Genomic DNA, 23575 nt, shown 5'->3' on the forward strand with positions numbered 1-23575 from the left:
TCCTCTGACAGAAGCACAAAGACACGGAAAAATCAGCGGTCAGCCAAGGAGGGCAGCAAATGAAAGACCAATCAAGCTGCCTTTCCTTGGAAATTGAAAGATGTCCAGCGGCGCCATCAGCTCAGAGTTGGCAGAGAGCAGCAGGACTCAGGTACGCCGCCCATCTAACAATCTGGGGAGGTCTGGTCAGAAGTGGTGTTTGTGAAAGACTTGCAGCCAAAAAAGCCATTTCTCAGATGTGGAAAAGTGCAGAAAAACACAAAAACTAGGGTGCAGAATGTGTGTTGGATTTGGTCAGAATGAATGGCCTCTTCAATCCTGGCAAATGCTTGCCCACCACACAATACACTCCAGGGAGGTGTGTCATCTGTTCTAAAATAATTCTGCAGCATGACCTCCACTCACATGCTGTACAGCCGTAATCCTGACTGGATGATCTGTGGAGACGAGGAGCGCAAAGAGTCCTGCAACAGATGGCGTGACCCCCCTCAGAGCAGAGCCCTGATTCCAACATGGTGGACCCACACAACTGAAGACAGCCTGAATTAAGCCGACTGGTGCAGTTGCAGTATACATCCTTCAAATATGTTCTTCTGTGTCATGCTAAATCAACACGTTCGCATTGGATATAGCTACAAAGGTGTTTTTGAACGTGAATCTTTGCCATTCTGCATATAAAACGGCATCATTTAATGGCATTAGAAAGTTTGCCGCAATTAGCTAGTTACAGCGAAAAGCGAGTCCAAGTGAGGAAATATGAAGGAATTTCTTTTAAGGCCCTCCCGCGGTATTAAGGTGAGGAAGGTGCACAAGAATAAGACGGACAACCTGGAGAACAGAACACCTCTCTGACCCCATCTGTCTGTGGAGAGGAGACATAATCAACAGTCGGAGGAGATGCCAGGCTTGTCTATGATGCCTAAAAGCGGCAACGTTAAATGAGTCTAGCATGCAATTCATTTCCCCCGCAGTTGCTTTGATTGCATCTGACAGAGACAATTATAGGGACCGTGTTTAAAAAGTCAACCTGAACAGCAGATGGTAACCTAAACAGAAGGTCTAGCTAGCAGGTATATCAGAAAGGCATAATGAAACGGTTGTGACTGAGCGAGAAGAAGTGAATCTTCTGTGTAGTCAGGTATTTGTTTGCTAGTACCAGCAGCCATGTCGGCGTCTTAACTGACATTTTTGCACCGAAACTCTTGTTATAAATGAGGGAGATGACTCCTACCTTTCCACCGGGTCCCTGAGCATAACGATGAAGCGGGCATCAGGCTGCAGGGCGTGCACGAAGTCTTGGATGAGGAAGGGAGGCTCGCCCTCTGTCGTGTTGTCGTAGAAATACACCCAGGCGTTGTTGTCCCACATGGTGGACGCGCTGGCTTCTCCTGCAAAATGCGCCGGTAATGGTTCAAACACGAGCAAACACACTTCTCACAGAGACTCAAACCCTGTTAGAATTTAAGATGCATTATTTTTAATGGAGAAACCGATTTGAACTGTTTTCCTGGTTTTGTTTTAATTAGAAGTAGCAGCACTAAAGAAACCTTTAGAGCACGAGGCGCAAAGTAAAGAATCAAAGTGAGACCGACTGCCCAAAAACTTGAATGCTGAGGAGTTTTCTGCTTCAAAAACACGATAGTTAACAGAATCTTCCAGTGATGTTGACTCAGAAAATATAGAGGGAAGTGGGAGGAAAATGGAAATAAACTGCTTCAAGCACCTCCAAGTAAGAAAACGTTTCAGGGTGTTTGTACTACAAACATTGTTTTTAGATCCAATTTTCACTGAGAGTTTTGTGGCGTGAAGTTATCTACTTTTTCTTTAATGGTTCCCAGATTAGTTTATTAACACTGGATGTTTAAAGATATTACCAACACACATGCATTAAGTCCATTAAATGAGAGACTGTGGCGCAAATACACAAATACATATCCAGTGGTGAGAGAAATTGTTGCGTGATTGTAATTCGCATGGCGACATCACTGGCGCTCCTAATCAGTCAGAGGAGGTCGTTTCTCAAACTATTCAAGAGCGGGAACTTTATCAGACCGCACTGAGAAATGATATCCAGGATTCATTAGTCTGTCTGTGCCTTCATTATCTTCGTATCCTCTTTGAAGTAACGCTGGGATGTATTTGGTCGGAACACAACACGAGCCTTATCTGCCTCATTTCCCTCGGAGACAGGCAGGATAGCCGGGTTCCTATTTTCTGTGATGACGGTGAGAGTGACAGAATCACTGCTAATGCTGTTATGCCTTCCACACTGTGATCAAGTCTATTTAAAGGTCTACGTGTCCATTAAAAGAGCTTAGAGGGAAGAGGCAATCATAGGGCAAACAAATGGCAGAGCCAGAGCGCTGTGGCCTCACAGCGGCTTGGTTTTGGCTGGCAGTTGAAGAGAGTCAGAAGCCGGGGATCCTGGCCACAGGCCTGCACCTTGCTGCGCTCTCCCAGGGCATGGTGTGAATACTGAGCAGGGTTTTGGCACACTCCTCCCCTTATGAGGATTATTTATTTAAAGTGGGAAACAAGACAGGGCTGCATGCTAAGCTGCACTCAATGCAGCAACTCAGTCCAGTGTGAAAAGGCTATTGTTAAAACTTAAATCATTTTTCTTTGCAGCAGAGCAACTCTTTGAGAGTGTCCTTAGACGACAAGAAAAGGCAAAGATGGATGGAGGAAAAAGGGGGTTGGGGGCAGGAAATGCAGATAGAGGAAGACTCTTCCACCCCACAGCGGATATTATTGCAAAAAGATTCCTTTCTACAACACTTGAGTGAAGTGTCTAAGGGAAGCAGAGGGAAGTCCAGAAATATTAAGCTGTTCGATTCTCTCCGTACCCCTGAGCCACTGCTTCTCCGAAAAATCTCCATCACTTCCTTGAGTGAGAGTGGCTGCTGCAGCGAGGCCGTGCGTTTCAGCCTCGCTACCTGCTGCTTTAATAGCGGCTTTGTAATATTGGAAGGGAGATTACAAGTGAAGTTCCAGGCAAGTGTCAGGTCACCCTGAGCAAAGTGCTATTGGCTGCAGCCTGACGAGGGCGCCGAGCACTGTCAGGCCACGTTCCCGCTCACAGATCAGAGCCGTGATACATGACCTGAGTAACCACCGGGATGTAGCGGTGGGAGCGGAACTGCAGCTGTCCTCTGATATGTCACTCTGACAGAACAGGACGGAAGAGATAGGACTGAGCAGGAAATACGTGTGTGACGAAAAGTGCCGATGGCTCTGATTAGCCAGGACTAACATGCCATCATTTGTATCTCGGTGTCTGAGCTCCCTTTGTCATTTTGACGAGGGAATGAAAATTGGTGATAATGCAAGAGATTACCAGCAGCCCCGTCAAAGAAACAGCGCTGGGTTTTACCTTGTTCACTCAGAGTTCACCATCCAGACACTTGATGCTTGAATTACTCCCCATCGTTTTGTTCCATTTGCAATGACAACAACGTTAAAGATTCACCTTGTGTCATCACTGCTGAATAGAAGGCTTGCAACTGGCATGCTAATTCTTTCCTTCACTGCGACGGGAACCGAGGATGACAGTCGGCAGACGATTTGCAGCCCTGATTATTTTGCTGCGCCTCAAAAGGAAACTTCATCAAATTGCTTCACGTCATCCTCAACAGTCGCTTCACTTGCATTTGAAAGTTTTCGAGAAAAACAATGAAAGCCGGACCAGCGACGGGCTCCGTGTACGTTGCAGCCTCCAGCAGCGTCTTATTCAGTCATTTCTTTGAATAAAAGCCACATTCATAAATGTAAATGTAGAGCTCCAAAGTGCTTAATGAAGAACTGGGACATAGTCGAAAGAGAACAAAAAGACTGCTGTGCAAAGGGGAGCACACTTGTTCCACTAATCTCCCAGAAAACAAGTTGGACTCTCCAACCACTGACAGTTTGTGGAAACTATATTTAGACGGTTAAAAAAAAAAAATGACTGCAACATAACAAATTGATTTCTATGTCTGAAATGTCAACCTCATTACTAAAAGAGGGCTGAGGAAAAGGGAATTTAGTTTTTAATGTTTTTTTTTCCTTCTGTGTGGTATTCAATCCTCTCTCAGAAATCCTGTTAGATGCAAGAGTTTAAAAGTTAAAGGAATCTTTTTCGTGACTAAATAGTTTGCTGATTATCTGGAACAGACAACATCCATGGGGCTGGATATTAAATAAATAATAGGTCTGGTTGCATCACATTCGGTTGGGTTTATGAAGCCAGTGATTTCTGCTTGATCTCATGTATAAAGCGCCAGTTCCTAACAGAAGTTCCCCAAGGTACTCACATATGGAGAAGGACCAAACCACCTCATGAGACCAAAGTACTTGAGGAAAACCTGCCTTTTATGAGCCGAACTTTGCTTAGAGTCGGCGGCCATCTGCCTCAACCAGCCGTGTTTAAGTGTTCTTAAATTAAATGTTTTTTTTAATCGACTAAGGTTTATTACTGAACCATGAGTGCTCTTGGTGATGTAATAAATCACACAGATAAATTAATAATCCATCTGACAGTGATGAATGAAACTGCAACTGAGTGTTATTGGTTTTTTTTGGTGTTGTTGTTGTTTTCTTTAATTAAATTACAATGGAGTTCCATGGAGTATTTATCGTTTGGGCTTACCGATGATGATGTTTGGCTGGCTCGGTGTTCCGCTGGCATTTGCTGTGAGGTTGCCCTGGATTTGATAGGTGGCTTGATCGAACAGGTCCAGGTAGTCCTCCACGGGATAGCGATCATGGAAGCCCTCGCTGAGTCGGATGATACCTTGAAGAAGACGTGTGTGTGTTAGTGTGCTTGTTTCATCTCTTGGATATTTTACATCTGGTTAGAAGCAAAGATAGTGTCCTCTCTTAAAAGTTACTGTTTGTAGTCGTTCATCTAAGTGCTCAACAACCCAATCAAATTCAAATCCGGAACCCTCCGTTCGGTTTTCATTGTTTCCAGTAAAGTCTCAGGGACATGTAAATACTGGTGAATGTGTTTGCCGTCTGAGCCGCTGTGGTCTAATTACAATTTACAAGGTAGCTGTGGAGATTTGAGAGTAAGACTTGAGTACCCGTGCCGTAGGGATAATGAGGTAGCTCTGGTGTCGCAGTACAACACCTCTCTGTAGTTAGCAGGAAAACACGATTTAAAAGAGAGGAGGGAAAAAAATCCTGTCCAAACGCCGGGGCTGCATCATTATTCATCCACAACCATCACAAATATACTAGGTGTGATAGCGCCGGCGTGTCGCACTAAGGGGCTTTTTCTTTTTTAATCCTTGTGCTTTTTGATCTGAATGAAGCATCACACAATTTTCAAACAATCTCATCTTTATTTATTTACATATTTGGAAGGGTTCTGAATGTGGCGAACACATCTGCCTGTGACTGAAACTACTCCCCTAAAAAAGCTAGACGGCACATCAACTGATCGACTGAGTGGAGCCTGAAGGGAAATGAAACAAATACAAAACAGGACCATTTGAATTTAGAGTGTCAAAGGAGAGCTCTAGGAGGAATATAGAGAATGAGAGAGTGGCAGTGAAGATGATGGGATGAGGAGCCAGAAGGCCCTCTGAGAGCGTACACCTCCGCCATGGAGCAAAATATCACAAACAACCACATCCCTCCACTGGCCGAGATCAGTCTTTGGGATCCAGGATTTACAGTACGATCTGGATAACTTCCAAATTAATCACTTGCTCCTCGACATATAATCTATCTTTGTACCAAATTTTATAACAATGTAATCAGAATCCCGTCTTGGCTTTTGGAGATATTCTGATTAACAAACAAACACAAAAAAAGCATATTTTGATCCCCCCCCCCCCCCCCCGTAAAAATGTCCAATTCTATCCAAATATGCTCCACATTGCACATTTTGTTTGAACTTTTCTTATGACACGTGCTTGCATTTTTGTTTTTTCTTCATGGTGATGTATCTTGTAGTTTCCACAAAATTGAGGAAAAAACCGTAAGTGTCCTATTTGCCAGAGGCTCATTATTAATAAACAAACTGGCTCTTCCTTGGCTCGTGCTCCATCCTCTAAGTTCGGAGAAAATCAGGCTAATAGTTTTTTTTATATAATCCTGCACACAAACCAGTACCAAAAACATTACCTCCTTGGCAGAGGCAACATGGGGGCTAAAGTGGGATAAAGCTGCAAAAGCTGCAGAAAACACAAGCACCAGGCAGGAAAAGGAAGACAAACAACTCCTCCACATCCACCAGCGTCATGAGGTGCAAATCATTATCAGTTCCGAGTGAACACAACAAAGAAAAGACGCCTCTAAGAGAGATTAGGGACTGGATGAACTTCAGAAAGAAATGCGGTGACTGTCGGTGAGAATTTGGATGAAATTACCAAGAAAGGTGGCCAACAGTATATGGAGCAACACCAACAAGTATAATGCCAAAAAAAAAACTAGTGCGTGTGAAATTATTAAAAATCACGGAAGTCATTTTTAAACGGCTCGCTGGAGGCGAAACAAAAATGTATATCAGTCTTTGCAGAGCAGAAGAGAGAAATCACCATGCAAATTGAGTCCTGGTGATTCTGCGCTGATGCGATAGCACAGCTGCTGTTCTTTAAGAAGAATTATGAGATTATCAACATACTGCATGTCCACGTCTTTCAGCTCAAGTCATCTAATCTGCCTCCTTTTCTGTGTAATCGCAACTGACTTTGAACAGAGCCGTCAGTCGAGAGGCAGATCGCTGCCCTTCAGTTTAACTGCTGCTCTTCACGTCGTCTTCTTTTCTCTCTGTTTCTCTTTCTCTGTCTGTCTCTCTCTGTCTCTGTCTTTCTCTCTCTCTGTCTGTCTGTCTCTCTCTCACTCTCACTCTCACTCACTCACTCCTGTCTCTTGAGCCGGGGAAGATGTTCCATTATTCATTAGCCGTAACGGCTGTTTCAGTTATAAAAGACAACAAGAAAAGCATGTCGGTATTTGAAGAACCCGGCAGAATTATGGGTGTGCCGGACCGCCCATTGAATCACCAGTGCCCGCCTTGGACGAGCCCCTGCCCCTGATGTCAGACAGGATAGATTATTGTAATAGCTGCTGGATATTAGGAATTCCTTCAAATAAACTGCGGCTGAGTCATCAGAGGTGAGTCCCAGTTCAGGGCCGACTGATGTGCAGCTCCGTCTCGCTGCTGTGTTCCTGACATTATGAATGAGTAACCTATGGCTGCAGCCACCCACAATGGCCCAGTTCAGGGTTTTAGAAAAATGATCCATCACTGGTTATGTAGTGCATATATATATATATATATATATATATATATATATATATATATATATATATATATATATATATATAGCTACTGACAAAGTTGAAAAATAGAGAGAGACCCTTCAAAGTAATATATATTTATCTGATTAGCGAGAAGAGCTCCAGATATTTCTCTGCTGCGACTACTTCAGCGCCACAGCCTGATAACGAGATTGCAACAGAACAACTCAGTGAAAATGCAAACTAACAAATCCAGGCTTTGTTAATGACGTTCTTAAAAAAGTGCAACAAATTGCTTTTCTATTATCATTTTTTTTTTGTTTATTATAATCTTACTTTTATATTTATTCGCTCAGGCATAATGAAGGTCTAGTCCTGACGCCATTCAAATAAATGTTAAATTGCAGTGGTTTCTTTGCAACTTTTCGGTCTATGTGCCCGTCTCCTACGCAATTCTTCCACGGAATAGATTCATTACTTTGGAAAATGATGGCGAAGGTGGCGGGGGTGTGGGGGGGGGGGGGATCAGTGGTGGAAAACAAATTGTGCAAGATCCCCAAAAAAAGTTTTGTATTTCTTGGTCACTTTGGCCTGAATGGAAGAGTCACAGAGGAGGATTTGGCAAGTTTACTTTGTTCCAGACATCTGTTATCACTTAATCAATTCAGCATCAGCTTATTCTTAATTAACTCCGCCAAGGCCGTGAGGTCAGAGTAAAAAAGTGGGTCTCTCTTCAAACGTCTTTCAATTATCTGAAAGCCATGATGTCTTTTTTATATATATAACATATATAATTTCAGGCCAATCTCAAAATAAAAATCAATGAATTTCTCCCTCAGGTAGGGGTGTGTGTGTGTGTGTGTGTGTGTGTGTGTGTGTGTGTGTGTGTGTGTGTGTGAGAGAGAGTGAGAGGGCTCCAGTGCTTTGATTTAAGACTTCGATGAAAACTTTTGCAGTATCTTGAAGAGTACTTTTTCCCCCCACCCAAAACCATTTAGTGTTTTCTACTCTTCACGTCCCCTCCAGGGCTTCACAGGAAGATTATGTATCATCTTTTATTGGAGTAAAAAATACATTAAATTTAGTCCGCTGTGACTCACATATAACAACAAAGCAATAAGATACGAAGTGAAACTTGGGTTGGTTTTCATTCTGATTTTCTGCTGATGTTGAATGATTAGTCTCACTTCCATGTCTTTCTTGACCTTAAATACCCCCCATCTGTGCTGGTGTGATGGTTTCTTTTCCACATCAACGTCACACTCCGGAAGCGACCAGATGTCTTAAGTCTCCATGACAGTTTGAGGGTTTATCTCTTTGTTTGAGTAAATGACATATTACCACCTGTTCAAACTCCAGGAGAGCCAGGCGCCATCGCTGCAGTACGCCGGCGGTAATTTACAGCTAAATTGGAAAGTATTCCCTAAAATGATTTGCTGTCTAAATAAATAAAAGCGACATTTTCTCTGAAATGTAATTTAAAAACTTTTTTGTTGGGTTTTTTTTTTTTTTTTGTCTTCTAAGAAGCGTGGGGGTGTTAAGAACTGTAGGTGGAAAGTCTTCAGAAACATGATCAACATGAGGTCTGATCAGATGGTGCAGGTCTTTACAAGTCTGAGAGACAAATCTATGTCACAGATGAAATCCTGTTCATTAGGATCCCTCTGCATCCTTGTTGAGACATTAATGAGCGCCGTCACCGCGTGAGCTCAGCCATCTGTGGATAGAGACTGGGTACATTTCTTTGGTGAGGCGACGACGGCGGTTTAAACACAAAGCGCATGAGGGGTGAGGCTGGGAGGGGGCGACTATCAGTCAAAATGGCGAACGGGAGAGTCACGAAAGATCGTAAACACACCATAACAGCTGTAAATTTGACGCTAACAAGTCTCAGTTAGAGAATAAACCGTTTATTCTCCTGCACGGCACAGGATGGGTGTTGAATATTCATTTCCCGGTTAATTGCAGTGGGATGTGTGTGTGTGTGTGCCTCAGGGAGAATTGAATCATCCAGGACCCACATCCACCTGGCCTTTAATGTAAAAAAAAAAAACAACAACAAAAAACAGAACGCGGGAATAGTTTTTGGTCAATTTAAAATAAAAAAAAACCAAGATTTTGATAGATCGCTCAATGTTTAAAAATGATAGAATCCCAATCCACATGCCATAAAGATATGATTCATGTAATTATGCTCCTGAGACACAGATCTGCCACTGCAGAGCCACATTTCACACCTTTAATGCTCTCGGGGTCTCATTACCAGCCTGGAGGCCTCCAACATGGCAAATCCTCTGTTCTTTTTCTTTTTCTTTTTTTTTTTTCCTACTCACCAAACCTCTTGCGGGTCCACCAGTGCGGCTCTTTGAAAGTAGTGAACTTGACGTCAGGGTGCAGTCTCAGTCTGTCGTACAGATCCGTCGTGCCACACTTTGGTTGGCCAATGATATAGAAATAAGGAAGGCACCGCATGCGGTAGAGTTTTCCGTCACGGTGAAACAAGTGTTCTCGGAAAGTGTTCCTCAAGTGCTGAAAGACTGTACGGAAGCGCCTGGAATAGCGAGCGTATAAGTTTGTCCTGTATGGATCTGAAGTGATATTCCCAGTGTACTCCTCATACCAGCAGGGGTTCTTGACACCAGGCAGGAATTTGCGGGGGATAACCGAAAACATCTGGAAAGACACACACAGACCAAAACAAGGCAGTTCATTAAGCTGCTGAGTCACTTGACTTCCCAGAAGATAAAACCTCCGATAAACTTTCGGGGTTATTCTTGCTAAGATTGCATGATGAAAGATAAATACTTCCCGGATAAGTTAAACAATTAAATATACAAGCTGCTGCGGGTGTAAGCAAACACCATCTGTGGGATCTGAATACATGTTTGTGAGAAATCGGCGCTGCAGGACAAACCCTCAAGAGAGGCACACGTGCAGACGGTGGTTCAAAATTGATATGTTTTTCTTGTACTGGCCTTAAGGGTGAGGAAAAAAAATACCAGTGATCAATTTTCAAAGTCTGATGTGTTTTATCTCTTCCTTTGACAAGGGGATAGTTTCTTTTTCTTTTGAAAACAGGCGGGGGAAAAGATGAGATTGTTTTTTTAATCTATTCATTTGTCAGCATTGTTCCAAAAAAAACAAACAGCTAAAAGTATTCACATTTCAGAAAGCAGGTTAGACAAAAAAAACAGTCAAACACACCAGTTTTAAACCCTGAAGTCTGACTTGACTGGACCTTTAGCTTAGCCGCAACTGTGCTGTCTCAGTCTGAGCACATACACACTAGTAATAATTGATACCATGGCAACGGGCTAAGGCAGAGGGGAGTCTCCATTTGAATCCGGTGGAACGATGAAAATTAAATGAAATACGACCGGACGCTGGTGAAGACGATGACATGAAAGAAAAATGAATAACTAAGTTATTGATATTAACCCTTTGCAGTCCCAGTTCTTGATTTATATTTGATACTTTTAAAGACGTTTTGACTTTTTTTTTTTCAACCCCACGAAAACATTGCAAAGTTTTTTTTTAAATGTTTCTTTGACGTATGCATTGTCGCGTCAACATTGCCGATCACGCCGCGGCGATCTGGAATGATCTTTTCAACCATTTATCACCTCAGATGAAACCAGTTATAAGCTCGGTGCTGATGGATCAAGATTTCAGGGCGGTTGACCGGCTAATGATTCCGTGGGGGGGCTGATGGTGCACTGGCCTCCTTAATGAATGATAAATGTGATGCAGTGTGCCCGAGGGTTGAGGCTGATTCACTCGTCCTCAGGTGGAGAAGAGGCGACTCATATCTGACATAGTCTTCCTCTCTCTCTCTCACTTCTTCATCACTTTTTCAACCCATCAAAGAAACGACAGACCCCTGCTACCAGGACTGTCTCTCTCTGCCTGTGAGCCACGGCTACTTGAGGGACAATTAATGACGCATCCATCCACGGATGCGGAATCGATTGTCCTGCGGGCCACACTCCTATTCGTTAGCTTGTCCAATAAGAAAGTTATGTTGCCAACAGCTCTGGGAAAAAAGCCATTATCATTAGAATGAACAATTAATTGGACCAGGTTTTGAGGTGAGACAGACACCGTGTGTGCACTGCAAAGTCAGTCTTCCTGGTCGGAAAAAATGCGGTTACACTTCACGTAACAAAATTACGTAATGTTATAAGACAGGCTTATTTTATACTCAATATATCATAATAGTAAGATAACGTAGTTTGCTCTTGACAAGAATTTAGACAAATATACTCTCAGACAATCATTGCGAGGTGACTTTGAGCTTTAGATCGCCCTCTGGAAAAAAAAAGGTAGAGACATATGCAATTATCTGGCGTGACATAACGTGTTATACAAGATTTCCAGCAGTTTTATCTTTTTATCAATTAAATTAGAAACTGCAGCCAGTGGAGAATAACTGTGGTGAGGCTGTATTGAACCTTGGGTAGACAGCATGTGGGCAGGAATTTGAATTACCTTTTCACTTAGCGCTAAGGGCGCTTCAAGGCACATCTGTCATTGTCAATTAGAAGAGAGTTCAATAGAAAGCTGGGCCACATTTAATTTATTAGTATTATCTCTCTAGTTTAATAATAAAACACTATAAAACACGGAGGTGTTTATTAAGGCAGTTAAGGACATTAAAAACTAATCTGCATCCTCAATGCGGCTTGATAGATATCAAAATTCGATGGAGACTCACGTGTTGCTCGCTGTTAACAAGTGCCTTGAGCTCTGGAAGCTGTCGATTACTACGAAACTCCACCTTAGATGTGATGGACTTGACCACCAGTTTGATATGTGTGTAGTCCTTGACTGACGAGAGGTTGAAGGCAAAGGGTCCCGGGCTGACCAGGCTGCTGAAATGATAGGGTGAAGGCGTGAGGAGGAGACCCTTCTTGTCCCCCGTCAAAATGTATGAGGCCATGATGAGGAACATGACAGCCAGGCCAAACAGGAAGCTGTAGAGCCGGACCTTCCTGAAGCTGCCAAGGGTGCTCCATCTCTTAGGTAATTCCCGTTTCACCTCCAGGACAGCAAACAGGTTCATGGGTGTGTCGTCAACCTGTAGAAGTAAGGGTCTCTTCCTGTAGTCGTCTGCCGTGGAGCCCAGCAGGGTGTATTTGTAGTCCATCTGTGTCATGGCGTCCGCAGCCTGCGAGTCCCGGGTGTCACAGCTCACACACACGGGGGTGTTACTGGGTAGGAGCCAGTCACATAGTAGCTTCTGTGGTGGTAAATTGACTGACTGCTGATGTGCATGATGGGTTGTGATGAACAGCCCACCTCATCTGCTGATGCATCCCTGAAATGAGGAAACACACAGGCGACTGAGGGCAGAGCAGCAGTCAACACCAATAGACTCAAGTTATGACGAAGCTGATAAAGCAACTTCCACAGAAACATCTGTAAATAAAACAAAATGCTCCTTTGAGTCCCCAGATGTTTCCTTGATGTAAAACTATGAGTAGACTTTTTGGAAAATATTTCCATTTTAGTAGAGAAGAATGGATCATCACCTGTAAAGCTGAGGAAATCCTGGTGACATTACGATATGTATACATTACTGTATATGGCATGTATAGCATACATCTGTGTATGAGAGAGAGAGAATCTCTCTTTATATATACATACATATATGTATGTGTGTGCTCATAATACCCAACAACCCCCACCATGGAAGTTTTTTGTGTAATCCTACAAACAGTAAGTAAGTATGAGTCACCAATAAATGAGAACAAACTACTTCTCGGAAATGCCGACATTTTCAAATTGCTGATGAATAAATCAGGTTATGCAAGGTTGAACCTAAATTAAATGACAACTTCTTCTTCTTTTTCTTCTTCTTCTTCTTCTTCTTCTTCTTCTTCCACTTCCTGTTAAATCACACAGCACAGCTAACCCAGCACCTCATAGTCCATCCTCCTATCCTCCCTGTGCATTGGAGTCACAATATGGAGGGGAGCGATAAGGACACGGAATGCATTCAGCCTAGAAATGACAGGGCTGTGTGTCCAAGTCTCCTGGGGAGAAACAGGAATCTGGACCGGAGACGGGATTATATTATCAGAAAATGGTATTCCTCTCAGATCAAGCGTCACCCACAGATAAAAGAGGGCTAAAAGAATTGTGGATCTTTAATGATAATGCTCCTCCTGCAAGCCACATGAAGCTCTCTTTGTGTCTGGAGCTGAGCCAATATCATGGCAGTGAATACAATACAACATAAAGACCCAAAAAAAAAAAAAAGCCAACAGAGCTGAGACACTTAAAAAGGATGAGTGGGATGTTCAGGATTATGCTTGAAGCCTTTGGTATTGTTTCACATTTGAAACCAATACAGCCACCCTGCTGACGTAGCGCATGTTAAACCTGCTCTCATACATCATCAGATAAGGCCACTACGGAAGTGAGTCATTGCTCCTCCTCACAGGTGCTGATATTGTGTGTCCTCCCCGCCCCAACTAACATTTCCCCGTCACCCACAGGCTTTGCACCGCTCTGTATATCTGTGGAGCTTGTGGCAGGGCTGATAAGAGGACGCCTGGAGAGCGCCTGCCTCCCTGCTCAAGCAATGTCATTTACCCCCAGCTGAGCCCTCAGCATCACCCCGCAGCAAAAGTCAGGTGAAGAAAATAACAAGAAAAAGACAGATTCCCAACCCTCCGAAAAAGTTCCTCTGCAACTTTTAACCAGTAAAAGAGCAGTCGTTAACAAAGAGGTTTAGCCGCAAAAAGCTGCAACCATAGACATTAATATTTGATGTCGTTTTTCTCTTTTTATCCAGAAAATGAACCCCTCTTTTGCAGAAAGGTTTTTCTTTTGTCACTTAATTAAAAAAAAAAGGCTGTATAGGTTTTAAAATATGATCACTTCTTGCTCACCAGGATAAGTCTTTTTTTTTTTTTTAAATACTTAAATACGGGAATTTTCACAGCAAAAAAAAAAAAGAAAGAAAAAGAATCCCAATCACGATAAATGTTTTGGATCGATAGTGAGACTTTGAAAATATCCGGCATTTCTTGAGCTCTGGGTTAAATCATGTTGAAATTAATCAAATGCAAAATAATGAGGTCAGATATTGTGGGAGTAAAATAGAACGTGGGAGTCTAAAAGCCTGAGTTTGCAGAGGGAGACGGGTGTTTCGATTCCACATCTCAGTCTCTTTCACGAAAGTTTCTTTCACAACTTAAAAAAACAGAATCCAACTGGCTTCCTACGCACATCTCAGTGTCATTGTAAAAATAAGATAATTGACTGACAACACAGTGAACTGGTTCTGGAATGTTGCAACAGCAGGAACTGGATGCATTGGAGCTTTTACCTGGGATCTCAAGAGATCTTGTCAAATCTCCAGACTCAGTTTTAGATCCATTCTGTCTTTTGGCTTTGTGTCAGCGGCCTCACCAACTCCTCCACGTGATGCCAGTTGATGCCCAGCTTCAGGCTTGTAACGTTAATTGTTGCAGGCACCCTGTCTCTGCTGTGGCGGTAGCCATGACCGTCACCGGATTTAGCTTTTAGCTCGCTGTCGTCCTCGTTCAGTCATCAGTGTGAGTCCAGACACGAGCAACTCGCCACCATCAATTCTTTTCTTTATACCCGCCAGTTGATTGAATCTCCTCCAAATCACTAAATACAAAGTAACAATACATACAAACCCCATCAGCGCAGAAGTGGGGCTGTGCCGTTGCCATGGAAACGGCCTATTGTCTCTTTATGTGAGTGATCCAATTTTAGAGCATTTACAGTCTTGGAATTTAATCTTGTCGCCTCGTTAACGGGCTGTGGTCATTTTTGTGACGATTTCATTTTTATAAATCTTTTTTCTTGACCTTTTCCCGCATTTTCCGTGTTTTACTTGTACATCACCGGTTGTACCGTATTTCCATAGCTCCACCCTCTCTGCTGCTCTGGGGTGCCCCGCTGATGACCACACTTCTCCTCCGTCACACGTGGAGTCGCAGGCTGTATCTTGTCACCTGGTGGCGAGGAGTGTCACTGAGGGGGACGTATAGCGTGTGAGAGCATCACACTGTTTTCCGCCAGAGGAGGCGCAAGCACAGCAATCAGGAAACACACACTCGCGTGGCTACTGAGACCGGAGGCAACACGGGGGACCAAACCAGCAACACCCGTAAGCAGAACAACTGACTGGACGCCTTTTTGTGGTCATTTCTGTGAGACCCGGTCAAGTTTAACATGTTACTGCTGGGTGAGATGCGATCACACTCGGGTACCAAGCCCACTGATAACTACTGATGGCCATACGCACTCATCTGTAGTCATCAGGCCATTAGCACGTTGACTGTCTGTGTCCTTCATTAAGTCAATGGGGCGCTTGTGCTCAAGGGTGTTAAGATAGATGGACAGAAGTACAGGGGACGAAGGTTAAAGATGGAGCGAGATAGAGGTGAAACGAATGTAGAGACGAGGAGTCATTGACGAGAATGTCACTCTGAATCAATCAGTCAGCTCAGTGTGGCGGCGGCTGACTGGCAGCTTGACTGATCCGCTCTATTCATACGGCAAATACACCGCTCCTGTCCATCAAACGTGATGAAATAGCTTAAATCAAGCAGAACTGGTAATATGGCTGCAGGGTAATGGACAAAGAGGACACAAGGTTGCATCACGCGCTGCTACATCGGACAAAGCTTCAAATCCACAATCGTTGGGGGGGGGGGGGGGGTCTATATTTTTACACAGTGCAGCTGTCTGTTGGACTACAGTTGATAAACAGCAACAAATTTAATATTTTTAAAGGGAAAGTTGGTTAAAATGAGCAATAAAGCACATTTGATAGTAGTGGAGGTATGGAAACAGCAAGGAGGAAATTTTCCAGTGCTAGAAAAGAAGGTGCGCCAAGGATGTTTTTCTTGTTACTGTGACACTGAAAGAGCTTTACTTTATTGAAGTATTGTATTTCATTGTGACAATCTTATAAGTAAATAAATGATATGTTAGAGCTGTACAACCACTAGCTCACACATTCACATGTAGTTTCAGAGAACAAATTATACATGCAGGAAGCAAAGGGAGATGTGGATTAAGGAAAGCTGTTGAAAGAAAAGTGGGTTGTTTAAACCTGGAATAAACCAAAACTAAGAATTTACGGTTTGATTAAAAGATGAATTTGGTGTGGAGAATTCATGTAAAACTTCACCTGCTCAAGGGTAAAAGATCCTTTCGTGCCCACTTCAGGGCTGGTTTCCTCCCTCTCCGTACTGAAGCAGGCTGTCGGGTGTGCAAAAGTTCATTTTGCTTTTAAATTGCTCATAAAACCGTTTAAGATTGCAATTATTTAGCGAAGTAAGAGAGCCGAGGCGGGGTTCAGAGTTGTGTGAGCTGAAAACATGCAGACTTCAAGAACAAGCATGGAGTAAAAGACAGATGGCGGTGCGGATGGTTCTCTGTCTGCTTGGGATATTTCTTGTCACAATTTCTCTAGACATTTACTAGATACTTAACTAGCCTGAGTAACCCATCTCATGTGGTTCTTTTCCACTACAGGAAGAGACACATGAGATGCTTTGGTTGTAGCGTTGTGATGTGGTATAAATTAATTGAAATTTATTTTGCAGTACTAAACAGTTGTTCTTAAACGGTCGGTCTGATTGGTTGAACCAATGTGTTCCTGTTTTTCCTTTTCTTTTCTTTTTTTACCCTTTTAACTAAATACCAATCGACATAAATGATGTCTGTAAAGTGTTTCCTGATGACCCTGATAAAGGCCACAAGCGTCTGTCTTATTAAGTTGTTCCATGTGCTACAAGGGCAGCTGGAGCTTTCTGACCTCTGAATGGTGAAAATTAATACCCAAACTATGTAAAGTACTATTCCAGCTCTATGTTATTTAAAAAAAAAAGAGAGAGAGAGAGAGAAAAAGCCCTTTTTAAAAAAAAATAGACACTTGCAAGACAGCCAAGCATGATTTCAGTCCTCTGATTGTCCAACAGCCAGACTGTTGCCGGTTGAAGATGAGGCGCCCTGACCTCCTCACACCGAATGTGAAACTAAAGTAGATTTGACTGAAGTTCGCCCTGATTCCGGCTAATTGGCAGCTACCCTCGTCCATCCAGTAACTCCCAACTTAAAGAACCTTGAAGTCAAACAGTGTCATCAGACTTGAAGAATCCTCCACATTAGCCAGAACACTCCGATTCATTATGATTATAATTAACTTCAAAGACAACGGCATCACTTGTAATGGTCTGCATGCTGGGATGATGGTTCCCTCCCTGTGTGGTGCAGATGAAATTGCTTCGGCCTTAATAAGTCATCAGAGGGGAAACCTGTCTCGCCTGTCATTCACAGACTCATCAGTTACTCAGCCAATCAGGCAGATTTGTTTAACTCTGGTCCAAGCAATTCATTTTAGCTCCAACACTGACACATAATTGCTGTCCACCTTTTCTTCTTTGCTCAGCCGTCCTTTTCTTTGTCAAAATAAAACAAATTTAAAAAGCTGCAATGCACTGAGGATCTATTTGAAATGTTGTACCGTTAAAAGTGGCTGTATTGCAGCCGTAAACTTGAACATTGTCTTTCTTAGCTTCTGTTATACAAGGGGAAAAAAAAGGTGACTGAAAAACATACGAAACATCTCTTTACTTGGAGGTTAATAATATCCCTCCAATAACATGCATGAATTATGGTTATATTCCACAACAGGTTGTATTCACACAATAGATGTTGCAAAAAAAAAAAAACCAAAGCACTTGAATAATTCATTCTTCAAACCACAGCGGAAAATGATTGTTATACCTGGCGAGGGAGAGAGAGAGAGAGAGAGAGAGAGAGCTGTCCTACTTCCTTCGCTCCCTGGCATTTCAAATTAAGGAAATTAATTGCATGGCTTGCTGATGAGCCCCTAAAATGCCCTTTTTGTTTTGATTCAAAGCAAAGCGCCAACACTCTCTCTCTTTCTAGCGGGCCAGAGAGAGAGAGAGAGAGAGAGAGAGACACTGCCGTTTCACAGAAAATTGTAGAACTATCTAAGATATCCACACAGACCTTCCTGAGTTATTGTCTTCATCTTGGACTGTTAGAGAAGAGTAAAAGATTCCCCCCCCCCCCCCCTCTATTGGGTAAAGCACATTTACAGTTATACTCAAGTGTCCTGCTTTTTTCTTTTAAAAAATGGTGTAGAAAACAAGAATCGAGCGTCTCACCATATGTTTCTGACCTTGGAGGAGCCGTCTCGTTGTTTCTGGTTAAATCGTGAAGAGAAGGACTCGCCGCTGATATTTCCAATAGAACCGAATGTGCTCAATGAATCTTCCGACAAAAGTAAAGACTTTTTTTTGTTTGTTTTTTTAAATTGGAATCATAATTTCCCTGAACTATACGTGGCATCTTCCAATTCCTCAAAACAGTTCAGAATCCCACGATTCTCGATTTTCTGTCACAAATGACGACAACGCAGCACAAATCCGGACACTTGAGAGTCTGGAACCAGCAAATTCTTAGCATTTTTGCTTAAAAACAAAACTGGCAAGATTACTGAATTATTGAAATAATGAACTGATTTAATCCTAACTGGCAGCTTTCGATTTGCTGTCAACTGGCATACCAAGTGGATGAATTATTAAATCGCTCTTCAAGATTTTCCAAATGTTATCAGAATAAATTGATTATATTACAGTCATGACACAAGTCATTTCGCAGGTTGTGTGTTGCTCCAAAAAATTATTTATCAACCGTTTTACAGCCGCTTTTACTTATTTTGGGGGAGAGAAATACCGAGACGATGATGCAGACACTGGCTTTTTTAAATGAGATAAACAACAGTGAACGCAGGATTAAAACTTGGAAAATGAATTTTTTGTTTCGCGGGACCTTTAAATGTCAGAGTATCTTTTGTTATTCCGAGCTGTTTGCATGGCATGACAGTTTTAACTTCCCTTATCTACAGAATCAATAGGCAGATTAGTGTTGTGTGGGTGACTGGGATGCTGTATGACTTCTGCGCACAACCAGTCTGGTCCGTATTACTGTAAAGGCATGAGAAATATCGGTGGAAACTTCTGAGGAAAATGAGTCACAGAGTACACAACATATTAGCATGAGCGAAACCAGCTATGTCTGGATCATGAAAGGGCAAACTGAGAGGGAGAGAGTAAACAAACAAAGATTTGTACTCTAAATTTACACAGTGTACATTGTAAATAAGTGATAAACAAGAGCGCGCAGTGCATATGGGATTGTCCCTCCTGCGGTATTTTGTATCACTCTATCCATAGAAATACACATGGTCACCTTCTTAAGATAATTACCAATGGCCTTTTTTTTTGTGACATTTTTTTTCGTACCTAAATCAACTCCTTATGATGTTTTGTCTCCAGGTTTTTTTGTGTTTTCTGAAAACTTGGGGGGGAAAAAAAATGACTCGGGCGATTATTTTAGGGAGGCAACGACATGGAATTTACTGGTACGTTAGGAATTCAAAGTATAGACGGATGAACAACCTGTGATGATGAACCGACTTGGGAAACCTTGAGAATAGAACAGCACATTCTGTCCACAGAGTCCTTGAGAGCAGTAGCAGCAGCAGCAGCAGCAGCAGCCCAGGAGTGCTCTCCACTCTCCACCTACTCCACCAGACTCATTCACCATCCGCTGTCACTCTGAAGACACACACAGTCATTACGTGCTCTAAGCTTTGACTAAACCTGTGTACGTACCGTAGGAACGCCGCAGACGATAGGGAACGATTTGAGGAACCCTTTTCAGCTCCTGCGTCACACTTCTAAACAAATGAGAACGTGAAAGCTTGATTTGTACTTGTGCTTGGCTGTGGCCTTAAATATGTGACCTACATCTTAGCGAAGCATTTATTTCTCTGCAGTGGTCCGGCTGTGTCACGCCGCAATTACACCACCGAAACACTAGCAGGCGTTGAGCCTCTAATGCTAATGCTTGTGACAAGTTTCTTCTCGAGCTTCCCATAATTTTAGCAAATATTTTTTTGGAGCTGGTTTTGTGCTACCCTCAACTGTGGAGTCTCCACAATGTCCGTAAGGTAAGTTTACTCTTTATTGAGGAGTTGCAAAGGACATATTGTGACTGCTAGTTACTTTTTAGTGCCAGTAATCCTGTAATGGAGCTAGTACTTCATGCAGTAATTAAATTAGTATGCTAACCACAGTGTTTCATCACTTCCTGTTCAGAGACACTTGCATGTTCGAAGTAGTTCCTCCTGTTTTCAAGATATTTCCTCCTTAAGACCGCAGTCACATCATCCAAGAAGATGTCCTCACGAAGAATAGAATAAGCAGCTTTACTGTATGATCAGACTGTAAGCAGAATGTCAGTTTCCTTCACTGCCAGCTGATGAGACAACTGTAAAAGCCAGTGGTAGCTGACAGGCTGTAAACATGCCATTGCTGTAATTTCACTTCTCTGAAACCGTGTGCTCATTCCACGCTCACATTCTCAGAACCCTGGAGTGGACTTTGGTTGAAGTCCACCAAAAACACAGGAAGCACTGTGAGGGCGGAGAGCGTGACAGAGGCCGCCAGAAAGAAGAACAAAGGAGGGGGTGTCATCGCTGTCTCAGCTGAAAAAAAAAAAATGTTTTTCCACTAGGCCACTCACAATAATTAAAGTTCAGCAGGAGGCCACTGCAGTCTGGTACAGCCACGCGCGTCAGCCTGACATGTGACAATGAGGCGAGGTGCTGATTGGTTGGAGACAGCTGATGATAAATTGCTGTTGATGACACTGCCCTTGTCCTCTATCAGGGTTTTTGTTTTTTTTTCCCTGTAATTTGCCAGATGAATTTTAATGTGTTCTCTTCACAAACTGGGAATAACTGCTTTTTAAAAAGTGCTTTTAAATAATTTCTGTGCGCTCGAAAACCTAATATTTTTCTTTTTGTTCTTTTCTTTCGACTGTCTTACATTTTCTGTTTCCTGTCATGTACAATAAACATGGCTCCCTTCAGTTCATCTCGAGTCCTAGTGGGCGATAATGCAAAATTTGAAGACATTCCTTCGCGGTGTCACTGAGATATTGTGCAAAATATGAAATATTGTGTATATTTCAGGTGACAGTGACACTTGACCTTTGACCCACGTGTTTCAGTTCATCATCCCTTCAGCCACTAAATTGGGAGGTGACCCTCTGAGTATATAACTGCCATTGAACAGCAGCATGCCAGTCTACAGATCCTTTCTTCACTTTTCAAAGTGCTCTGCTCTGAAATAAGAATGACAAATGTCAGCCCTAACTATGGGTTATCAATGTAAATAAATGAAATCAATGTGAAGAGGCGTCATTGAGAGTGAGAACAAAAAGCAGACTGTTCAAGCATGAAATTAATCCTTACAATATTTTGGGAGCACAAGTGAAACATCTGGAAATGGGATTACAGCGGGCTACATTTCTACAATGTACCACACAGTCCCGTGATTATAGAGCGAGCAGGAGCTGAATGATCTGTCATATAAGTCACTTCCTTCTCGAGGCTCCCTGGGGGCCGCCGCCCACTCAGGTCATGTAAATCACAACCGTATGACACAAGCAAGACAGAGAGGATCAGTATTCACCGTATGACTGCCAGCGGATTCATCCATCTACTGTAGATCACACACACACACACACACAAAACTACTCAATCAAATCTCCAGGAAGATGCACAAAGCCCCTGCCACTGCCATGACCTCAACGTGGCCCGGCCAAGGAAGCGCTGGATCAAATTATCAATGCAGACGGATGGTGGCTGAGAACCCCCCCCCCCCCCCCCCCCCCCCCCACCCCCCCACCACCACCACCACCACACACCACACCACCCATCCGGAGTCATATGTAGTTGCAGCTCAACTGGGATCTCATGCACATTCCCAGTTCAGCACTTTGCTCCGTCTTCTTATCTTTTATTCATCGTTTTAATTTTGCTCCCACAGACCAGAACTCCTTCCGAGGTGCTCATGATGGTGTCATTAAAAAAGTGCAAGGGAAAAAAGAAAAGAAAAAATAGAACAATAGCTGCCATTTAAATTATTGATTGCAGTAATGGATATGTAGGGGAGTATGGAGAGCTTTGGTCTCAACACATGCGAGTCTCAAGTGGAACTGGATATGAGAATTCAGAGATGAGAGGAACTCAAACAAACCGTCTTAAACGGGGGGTCTACTTTACATCAGATCATGAATAAATGATGATCTTTAACACAATAAACAATCAGGAAATTTCCGCGTGGATAAAAAGGAATAAGAGAGGCAAAATATATCAGCACAGCTCCTAACCAATGAATAATTCATCAGGATGAACTTAGTTGTGATGTGCCTGTAACTTATCATCTAACTTTAGAATACCCCGGTGAATTCTAATAATCCTGGGGACGTCCTCGTGTTTATTTCCATATCTTTCTTATTGCTGAATAGATCTTCCCCGACTTTTATCTTTTTGTCTAGTGTTCTGTCAGCGGTCAGATGTTCTTGTCTTTAGACACTTTCGTATTCTTTGTGAAATCTGTCCTGCAGTTCATTTTTTTTTTTTGACATGTAGGTGGAAATAAAAGAGAGCGCAGCATTGCAGAAAGCTGACTGACACAGGAAACTATTAAAAGTGAATGTGAAGTCGTGATATATCACTCACGGAGGCTCAGCACTGCTGCGTAGGAGGAAGTTTTTTACTTCTTTTTTTTTGGGTTAGTTTGTTGTGAAATGTGTGCCAATCGGCTTCTTCTATACTTAAGGGCCATCGCTTGTGTTTTAAATTGACCAAAAAAAAAAAAAAAATGTGGTTGGTAAATGTAGCCCCTGACATTTTTACCAAGCAACTCGGCTAGAGATCTGTTTTCCTAGAAGGTGGATGAAAGCGAGGCGTACCGCAAATGGGCCAACCAGAAATTGAAGGTGTCAATCTTGGGCTTATACCAGTACTTTTTCAGTACTAAAATTAACACAGATATACTGGAGAAAACATTTCCAGCACTTGCAGATGCTGGAAGTTACCAAGAAGGAGCTTTCATTCACTGCACCTGCTTTCCTCCGTGAGTCTGAATGCCGGGAACCCTCCATATGGACCAAAGTTCAATCTACTGTTAATCTGTCCTTTTGACAGAAGTAGACGGGCTGAAAGCAGTTGGCAATTAATCCAATGGGAATGTTTACTGTTTCCAGTGGAATGCCTCTGAGTCCACAGTGCAGCATAATGGCTCCAGTCCAAATCAGCTCACAGGAAAACAGGGGGAGAACCTGAACCTGCTTGCACAGGAACGTAAATTTACAGCAGTTTTCCAGCCGCTTGTTGTTCCCCATTAATGCCCTTTCACATCTGTAGGATACATCTGTCAACACTGTTCTCTGCTGGGCACTTCAAAGT

General features: G+C 42.8%; 1 protein-coding gene across 4 annotated transcripts in view; it reads right to left on the reverse strand.

Moving 5' to 3' along the window:
- Nucleotides 1-23575, reverse strand: part of chst15b (carbohydrate (N-acetylgalactosamine 4-sulfate 6-O) sulfotransferase 15b) — a 40787-nt gene that overhangs the window by 5148 nt on the left and 12064 nt on the right. For 3 of the 4 annotated variants that reach the window (XM_086194452.1, XM_086194453.1, XM_086194455.1), the window contains exons 2-5: nucleotides 11945-12547; nucleotides 9564-9903; nucleotides 4628-4771; nucleotides 1232-1388 (exon numbers count right to left, since the gene is read on the reverse strand). In XM_086194452.1, coding sequence (XP_086050578.1) covers nucleotides 1232-1388; nucleotides 4628-4771; nucleotides 9564-9903; nucleotides 11945-12385 — 1082 coding nt within the window. In that variant the 5' untranslated portion in view covers nucleotides 12386-12547. Of the gene's footprint in view, nucleotides 1-1231; nucleotides 1389-4627; nucleotides 4772-9563; nucleotides 9904-11944; nucleotides 12548-14566; nucleotides 14649-23575 lie in introns of those variants that run through there. The other variant, XM_086194454.1, reaches the window with a different exon arrangement.

The sequence above is a fragment of the Aulostomus chinensis genome, chromosome 23, assembly GCF_037954235.1.
Source record: "Aulostomus chinensis isolate RoL2024-O1b breed Wild chromosome 23, RoL_Achi_v1.0, whole genome shotgun sequence".
In the NCBI taxonomy this organism is placed as follows: domain Eukaryota; kingdom Metazoa; phylum Chordata; class Actinopteri; order Syngnathiformes; family Aulostomidae; genus Aulostomus; species Aulostomus chinensis.